The sequence below is a fragment of the Monopterus albus genome, unplaced genomic scaffold (genome assembly GCF_001952655.1).
Source record: "Monopterus albus unplaced genomic scaffold, M_albus_1.0 scaffold66.1, whole genome shotgun sequence".
NCBI lineage: Eukaryota > Metazoa > Chordata > Actinopteri > Synbranchiformes > Synbranchidae > Monopterus > Monopterus albus.
The window spans coordinates 771,426-780,936 of record NW_018127946.1 but is presented as its reverse complement, the minus strand read 5'-3'; the positions used below and the strand labels follow the sequence as shown (position 1 = coordinate 780,936).

At 44.5% G+C, this 9,511-nt stretch overlaps 1 protein-coding gene across 1 annotated transcript in view; it reads right to left on the bottom strand.

Annotated features, from left to right (window-relative positions):
• rnf220a (ring finger protein 220a) overlaps positions 1-9,511 on the bottom strand; it is a 188,729-nt gene that overhangs the window by 165,379 nt on the left and 13,839 nt on the right. The window contains 1 exon segment of the mRNA XM_020604525.1: positions 9,358-9,511. This exon segment is cut by the window's right edge and continues 14 nt beyond it. Within this exon segment, the coding sequence (XP_020460181.1) occupies positions 9,358-9,511 (154 nt within the window).

The window sequence follows — 9,511 nt, the reverse complement described above, 5'->3', positions numbered from 1 at the left end:
AATATTTAAGAGGGTGTGACCAAGACAGGGAGGGAGGGCAGGCTCCTTTGCCAAGTAAGTGGGCTTTTTTGGAAGCAGGTCTGCCATTGGTGTGTGTGTGTGTGTGTGTGTGTGCGGGGGGGTGTCTGTCACACTAGACTGCATCCACAAACTGGCTGCAGATTAGATTACTGAGGAGAGGAGAAGAGAAGAGGGGGAGGAGAAGGGGACAAGAACGGATGACGGAGGAAAAGGAAGGACAGAAATAAGAGGGAAGAGGAGACGAGAAGACAAACAGCCGGAAGAGAAAAGAATCTTTTAACACATCTGCATTAGGATGTGTGCGCATGCTGAAGCTCTCCTGAGAAATAACCAAACAGGTGGAACACTCGCACACTGGCACCTTGAAGCTACTATGTGTAGCACTGTGCAAAGTAGGATACACATTAGTGCAACAAATCATTTTCAAATTAAGTGGAATTCTTGGTAAAGTTAAACCACAACTGTGTCTCTGCCGGGCTTTGTTGAAGAGGATAAATGTAAAGCAACACTGCAACTGTTCTGAGCTGTTTCAGCAAGTGTGGCTGTGACATGCTATGACCTTAGAGAAGCTTCTGTGTGTGAGTGTCTATGTACACAAGCTAAATGTGTGTTGTGTTGCCAGGTGTGCTGTGGTTGTATGAGGCTCACTAGAGTTTCAAGTCAGGTTTTTATTGGACCGGCATTGATATTACCAAGGGAGCAAAGTGGAATTCCGGAACTCAGGGCATTACGGTCCTCGGTCTGTGTGTAGCCTGCACGTGCTACAGAAACAATTTTCCATTTCAAAGCAACCTGTTTGGAGACTTCCCTGAAATCAAAATCACATCCTGTCGTCAGGGTGGTCTACAAAATTTTTACATTTCCACTGATTCTATTTCCAGTGAAAGAGCAGGAGGACGTATGAAGTCACAGTATTAGCAGGAGTTTACAAAAAGTTAATAGTGAAAATAATATGGAATAACTTTAGAGAGGCTGGGGAAGAACATGCAGGGGGCTAAGGAGAGCATCCTCCTTCCTTCCTTTGCTTTACACTAGCTCCAGTAACTAATTTGTGTAACCTACTCGTCCACACGCATACACACTTGTACTTCTATCTTTGTGAGGACACTCATTGACATAAAGCATTCCCTAGCCCCTTATGCTTAACCATAACCTAAACCTAATTCTAGCCTGAACCCTAAAACCAAGTCTTAACCCTCAAAAAGCTGTTTCAGAAAGTGAGAACCAGCCAAAATGTCCTCACTTTCCAAATATGTCCTCACTCTGTAGCAAAAAATAACTGAGTCTGAGCTTCACTATGTAGTAAGTACAAGAACACACACACACACATCGTCACACACATGGTGATCTGTGTCCCAATGGAGTGGATGGACCGACAAAAGGCTCGACAGGAAGCGACTAATCCCTGATCTGTGCAGCATCGCAACAATGACCGCAAGACTCCCACCAAGTGACATTTACACACAACTGCACAAGCACACACACAAACACACACTCACAAACACTTAGACAGTTGCTGCATGCATCCAGTTACCACCCAGTAAAAGAGAAAAAGAGAGGGTGGGAATGATTTCAAAGAAGAAATGAAACAAAACTATTTCTATATTCCTTTAACTATTTTATTGAATGTTTCTAACAGCAAAAGAGCAAACTTCAGAACCCCAAAGTCACAAAAACAGACAACATTAGCCACCATTGTGTACTGTTTACATGGAAATGTTTTATGTGGACAATATGGATGAATGACAGGGAACCACACACACTCCTCACCCTGGGGGAGGTGCCATAAGGGTAGAAGGGCACACACTTCGGGGTAAACAAAGCTACCACAAGTAGGATAGTCCCTGGCACGCGTGTGTGTGTGTGGCACACAGTGGAGACTGCTATAGAGGCAACATGAGAGGGACAAGCCTTTTAACATCTGGCTAAGCACTGACAGGAAGACACACAGACACACACACAGAGGCAGGCAGGCAAGTCCCAGTCCTAATTATTAGAACACTCTTACTTAACTTAACCCTGCCACTCGACCGTGACAGGCAGAGATGGAGGAGAAGGGGGAGGGAGAAGTAAAGGAGGAAGGTGATTTTTGTGAGGACAAGAAGGATGAGCATTTCTGTCCTCTTGACTGTTTCTTTCTCTTTTTTAACTCCTTATATGCCATGGAAGGGAGAGAAACAAACACTCAAAAATGAAAACAAAGGAAAAGGATTAAAAAATATGATTAAAAAAACAGACATTAACATTAGATTACCACTTTCAGAATCTCAAATCATCAGAAGCCATCCATAGTGTTTGATTGACAGGTGCTCTGTGGGAAGTGTTGTGCAGAAATCTCAAAGGAATGACTGCTTAGCACTAAAAATGGAGACAAAACAAAAAAATCTGTCATCCATCATCAGCATCACTATCATCCATCTTGTCTTTGTGGAAACTTTTATTTTTCAGTTTATTTTTTTGGCTGACTTTTTTCTTTTCTTTCTTCTTTTTTTTTTTTAAGTATCCACAGTTTGTGCTACTTGGCCCCAGAAAGAAAAAATGCACATGACATTTGTTCTGCTGAAGAGGGGAAAGAAGATAAACAATGAAAGGAGGCAACACAAAAAAGAAGAGAAGAAAGGCAGAGAAGGGATCGAAGGGAAGGCCTCTTGCTGTGTGTTTTAACAGCTGTGCAGGATGTGCTCCGTTAAACGTCAAAACGGTTTTATGTTGATGGGAATATGAGAAATGTCACTTTGTTGAGATACCTTGAAGTAGAAACCAGTTTCAGAGCAAGTTTTGAGCTCTGAGTCCTTGATTTGTGTCTTTTGAGAAGGAAACACATTAGGTTGTCGACAGAAGCACATTCAATCTGGGGATCATTAACTAAAACCCTCAAGAAGTAAGATCAGTAACTGTTGATACTATTACGATCTACCTGTATACTGTACAGTGTGCTATCTTAAGATTTCCTTTGCTCTTATTTCAGTCAGGCAGATGGGATTTGCATTACAGCTCAAGATCTCTTTATCATCCCTCTTTCCTTCTCACAGACTTTGTTCCTTATTGCTATATATCCTTTCTTTTATCTCATCCCCTTTTTCGTTCCTCAATTGCTCCTTCCCCTTGCTAAAAGAATTTCAGTTTTCTTTTGTTTCCTGCCAGGGATTCCACTTTTCTTCTTTTTCAATTCCACATTTGTCCTCCAAATGACTTTTTTTTGCCTTTGTTTTTGAATTTACTGTCAATAGTTTGTGTAAATTTCGTTAAAATTTAAAGGAAGGAAGTTAGAGAGAGAAAGAAAGAAAGAAAGAACCTGGGTTAGGCATTCAGGGTCAGGTTCAGTGTAAATTCCCCAGCCTTGTAAATGTAGAGAGCACGGAGAGTAAACAAACAGACTACAGCTGTCAGACACTCATACAGGGAGATGTACATACAAACAAGAAGAGGGAGGGAGGAGGTGAAGGAGAAATGGTAGGAGAGAACAAAAGATCAGTAAGAGGAAGAAGAAAACAAAGATGAAGGAACGTTCTGGATACTGAGGCAGAGCTTCACACTGACAAGTTGTGTAAATGCATCAACCCCCTGAGCAAACAAACAATTGCACTGTGAGGACAGATTGTCAGCATTTCCATTAATTCCAGTCACACATTCCATAATTCCCTTCTCTCATCCACTGTATGTTCAAAACCTTTCTCTGCTATGTATCCCTTCATTCTTCAGCTAAAAACCTGACAAAGTGAAAAAGCAAATGGTAATAGTTTTTACAGTAATGTGACATGCATAGTCCTCTTAAAGCATGATAGGGCATTTATGTGCAGGTTTAGTGGCTGATAGGTTAGTGGGTTTAGTTAAGAGCCAACGTGCCTGTCGGAGCAATGGAAGGATATGTGAGGGCTTAGCATAAAGTAGGCCACCTTTGCTTAGAGTGCCATGAGGCAAGGCTGACAGAACTGCTTGGAAGGAAATGAGAAGTGTGGGGTTTTTCACGCTGTTAAACATCCTTTTTTTCCCAGTGTGGAACAAAGAAGTGAGGATCACCTTCAGATCTGGGATTAACTTACACGAGAGGTGATTGGATTGTAATGGGATAAATTCCAAGTGTAAATGGACGGATGCAAGACAGATGTAAAAGTAATGGTACTGGGGATCTATGTCACTTTTAAGAGGTGTGCTATTCATTTGCATTGAAGCTGGTGTTGTAATTTTTTTTCACTAAACACTTTACTACATTGCATGGAAATGGAGATGCAGGACAGGTATTAACGCCCTTCTATATTCCGAAAGGGATATGGAGATGGATGGCAGACATGCAAGTAGGTCTGTTACACTAAACTGGGTTCCACAAAAACTACTGTGCAAACAGACAAGAAACTCAACAGTGGATGATTCTGAAATGATTCAGAAAGTTTTGGAAGCTTAAACTTAAACCATCTGTTTAACTACTTGTTTTTTTTTTTGTTTTTTTTTTTTTTGTAACTCCTGTCAATATTACATTTTGCACCAGAAATCTGTGATGACACTGTATGATCCCAGGCATTATGACCCTCCTGTCACTGTCAGACCATCCAGAGGCCACTAATGTGTGTATGAAGCAGCAAGTACACTGTCCTCATGGGACTGTACCAAAGTGTTGTTTGTTTTTTACACCTCCACTGGATAGCCAAAACCAGTGGAGGAGAACCCATAACGCTTTGCTGTAAGCAGTGTCTCTGCACATCCAATTGCATTAGAAGCCAATGGTAGAGGTGGAGGCAACTTGTGCCAAGATTTAACCTGATTAGATACAGATTTAGCTGTTCCAAAAGACAGCCCAGGAGCCCTGCGCACAGCTCCTTTTCTATTTCTGGCTTCAGTCTGAGTGTTCATGAATCTGTGGTGATAAGGCAACACCACAGTTCTCTTGACCAAGGCACTATGCCAGCGGCTGTGCACTGGCGCTGCTAAAATGCACATGAAGCAGGTATTAGCAATCTAATGATTCTAAGGTGACATGACAGCGGAGTTGCAAGTCTTTCTTTCTCTTGTGTCTTTGTGATGCTTTTCTTTTAATTTATTGACTCTATGTCATTTGTGTGTCTGTGTTATTGTGCTGTTTTATTCTTGTATTGATTCTATTTATTTTATTTTAGTTATTTATTGTGATCTTATTCTGCCCATGTAAAGTACTTTGGTCAACTGGATGTTGTTTTTAAAGTGCTATATAAATACATTTGATTTGATTTTTCAACGTCTCATTTTATATGCTCTTTGATATCTTTCTCCTTCTTAGCCATCTCCCACAGCCAGCCACCGGGTGTCATTTTCCCCATTTCTTTTTCTCCATTCCTTCCCTTGTCCCTCTCTTTCTCACCCTCCCTGTCTCTCCTGCGGTGGTCTTTTTTATCGGATCAGTCTCAGGTCGTCGCCTCTGTCTCTCATGTGATCCATCAAGGATACATCCCTCAGACACACACAAAATCACAGCTACAGAAAAAAATGAAAAGAGGAAGAGTGATGAAAAGACAAAAAAGGAGAGACATGATAAACTTAAAAAAGGCTCAAATTATAACTATAACATCTCTATGTCTGTTGCTCTTGTGCTTGGAACTCTTACAATTCCTCTGCCACTTCCTTTTTATTACACAGGCACACACACACACACACACACACACACACACACACAAGGATGGCCTGCCAAGGTTTGGGGTATGTGGGTAAATCTTTTGGCACCGGGGCTGCCAGCGTTGAGCTATGATGAATGCTGATGGCAAAGAGCATGGCCAGTCTCTGAACCAGTCACTCACACCCTCGCATACAAACACACACAAACACTAATCAGATTCCCAGTGTGTGAAGGCCAAATGGCATCTTTCCACTGGTGAATGCTAATGTGACCAGTGGAGCTTGTGGGCTTGTGAAACAAGGAGCGGGAGAGCCAGGAGAGACGATGACAAGAGAACATAGATAGGATTGTTTATTGGCGTGTGTGATGCTTGTGTGTAAAAATGTGCATTCTTTTACAAATTGCAACAGCTTTGGTTTTAATTAGAGAGCCCGAATTAGATTTGGCTGTGTGTGTGTGTGTGTGTGTGTGCATGTGTCTTGTGTACAGGTTTAATTATCACACTTGTCAGTAGAATTGTCCTAAAATGTGGTGGCTTAAGTTGTTATACTAGTTTGCTTAAAGGTGGGATGAATGTTAGAGGTATGGCATTAGATATCTTAAATATAGCATGTATGACTATTCAACTGCAAATTGTATTTTTAGGCAGGTGTCTAATATGTCTCAAAGACCATATACATCAGCGCACACATCTCTAAAAAGCTTAAAGAAAATGCATGAAAAATCAAATGCAAGAGCATCCTGAGGCTAATCTGTGTTTGCAAACTTTCAGAGTAACAATTTTGCATAAGTCTATGTTGTTTGAGTGTTGGGTAAAGGTATTGTAGCTTTGGGGATGGAGAGACACTTGACGAGTGCCCCAAAATGCTTTGGAGATAAACACCTGGGGGAATCCCTCATAATACCCCTCTTGGCAGGATGTATTTAGTTTGGGTTTGGAGTGGATTGTTTGGTGTACTGGCTGTTAGTGTGGTTGCCCAGGTGTGTGTGTGTGTGTGTGTGTGTGTGTGTGAAAATAAAGAAGAAAAGGTAACTTCTGTCTCTGATTCATTCCTCAAGGTAGCCTACATTACACTGGTGTTAGAAGTGGGATGGGGATAAGCTGCAGAAGCTGACAGAAGCAAGAGGAAGTACGACCTGAAACAGAAGGCCCCACAGCTGCCACGCTGCTCTCAGCGGGAGCCCGCCAAAATGGTGCCACTGGTGGAGCCAGAGGAACTATGCCCAGTCATCACTACCTTGGCTTTGCTGGGACTCAGAGCCAGCACCAACCGACCAGCTGGCTGTTCCAGAACCACAAGTAGGTCATTCTGAGCTAGGGGCAGCTGGACCAAACCTTGCCTCAATGACAACCTGACCTCGATAACATTCGGGGGGAACATTGCTTTGCAGTGTGCCATCTTCACCCTAGCCCCCGTGGTGACAATGCCAAAGTTCTCTGGCAAGAGCAGCTGGGAGACATAATTTGCCCAGTTTGAACTGATGACTGCTGCTGCCCACTGGTCTGAGGAGGCAAAGGCGCTATAGCTGGCTTTGTCACACCTGGCTGCTGGGAGAATCCCTCCACATTTTGGCTTATGACATCAAGAGCCTGTGCCGGCACGCCTACACCTCCATGCCACATGCCATCCAGGGTGACTTGGTGTTAGATCAGTTCATCCAGGCCCTTGTCTTTGACAAGCTTAGGCTGCACATGCAGCTGGCCCACCCCAGAACCTTGGCTGAAGCCCTGGAGCTTGGACTGGAGTGATAGACCGCTGCCTGTGCACCAAAGTGTGGCTCCATGCTCCGGGTCATGGCCACTGTGCAGTGCAGCCAGCTGGCAGGAAGAGGGCAGCATGCCAGGTCCCTGCCATGCCACCACTACCACGAGGAGGCAGGAGACCATCTGAACGCCACGAGAAATGCTACTGGCATGAAGGCAAGCTGTGGGTTGGCCTTATGGGCCAGACACATGAACTATACCTGGACTATAAACTCAATGGCACGTGGTGCCATGCTCTGGTGAAGACATGAAACACCATCTTACTGGTACACCCAGGGACACTGCCAAGGACAAGAGGGTGGAGACCACGGGGCTGGAGAGCTACTCAGCTCTGTGTCACCATGGTGACTGGTGGGAGTGCAGAGATGAAGGGAGAGAGGACACTTAAAGTGACTGTTGCTGGATGCATTATTATGCACTGGTTCAGGCTGCCCATAATTCAAGATTTGAGAATCATCAGCCTTGACCTGTTAGTGGAGTGGGGAACCATGGTGGATGTACCTGGGGCTACACTCTGCCTGGGTGTGGATGCCATGGCTCTCCACACTGCCGGTAGGGAAGGGCCGTGCCCAACCACGACAGTGTAGCGGCCGGCTGAAGGGTCATCTCTACCACCAGGGCCAGCCAGGGGCTCATCCATGCCTACACTGGTTTCCTGGGCAGTGTGCACCGAGACCAAGCAAGCTGGCGAGGGCTCGTACAAGAGGAGCTACAGAAGGAAGAAACACCAGTGCAGTCGGCATGCCAAAGACTGGGACACCGCCACATGACAAGCAGCAAGCTGTTTCCCCCACCAGGAGAGGTGGGAGGCCCTTGCAGCTTGGTTGGGACTGACCCAGCACTCGCATGCTTCCCTGCAGCAGGACCAGGTGGGGGCACCTATGGATGTGGGGCCTTGCCAAATGCGAGATGCTTGCAGCCAGGGAAGAACTTTATGTGTGAGCTAGTGTACAGCCAGGGACAGAAGAAAGGCTTGTCTCCACAGTCAGCGAGACAGTGGAGCAGACCCTGTACTGTACTGAAAAGACTGTGGGATGCAGTGTACAGGGTGGGACTGAAAAAGTGGAATGAGGTGGTGTTTCATGGAAATAGACTTGCACTATACTAGCCCATGGCCTCACCTGAGGGGGGAGAGTTGGACAATGGGAGCCAGCCATGAGCTCTAGACCTCTTACCACCAGCCACCTAGGACCCACTAGAGCAGCTTCAGTGGCAATGCAGGCCACCTTAAATATGTAAGACACTTTGCTATGCCTGTGGTTACTGAGGACAGTTAACCAGCCATGTAGGAGCTATGTAGCATTGAGAGTGGAGAGACACTTAGCGGGGTCACCCAGAATGCTTTGGGGGGAAGCACCTAGCAGGATCCCACAGAATGCCCCTCTGGGTGGGATGTATTTAGTTTGGGGTTGGCGGGGATTGTAAACTGTTCTGGCTTCATTGTAGTTGCTTGTATGTGTGTGAAAATAAAAGAAAAAAGGCATCTTCTGTCTCTGGCTCCTTCCTCAAGTTAGCTTATGTTACAATATTTTAAGGGAGCACATTAAGTTCAGATAATTTGTATTATATAGTGTGCTTTATAAGTTCATTCATACTGATGGGTGACAAAGGTGTACTTTATGTCAAAACAAACAGACCAAAACAAAGTGTCTTGTTAAGGTGTTGCTCCACTACAGAGCAGCTTCACTGTTCTTTGAGGCTCTTACTATATGTAAGGATTACCACACAGTACTGCAGAGATGAACAGCATTCTACAAAAAGCTTTCCCCTTTTCATATTTTGATAAAGGTGGAGGAGAGGACTGTCTAACATGTTGTACCAAACTCTCTCATACTTGTTTAGTTGGGTTGAGATCTGGTGGCTTCAAATATTCACATCACTGTCACACTCAAACCATTCAATGATCCTTTCCTGTGATTTCTCACACCATCAATATGGTTCTAGTTTGTCTGCATGCAATGTAGAACATCTATTCGTTGCTACTTACAGCGCTCGATGCGGTCTTCAGGGCTGGAGGAAGTCTCTCGATCAGACAGGAGACCTGACACGGCGAAGATCTTTTTCCCACTGTCCTCTACAGCCTTCAAGGCACTGCTGGGTGAACCTCCAGGAGGAATCTGAGCACCGCCAAAATCATACTC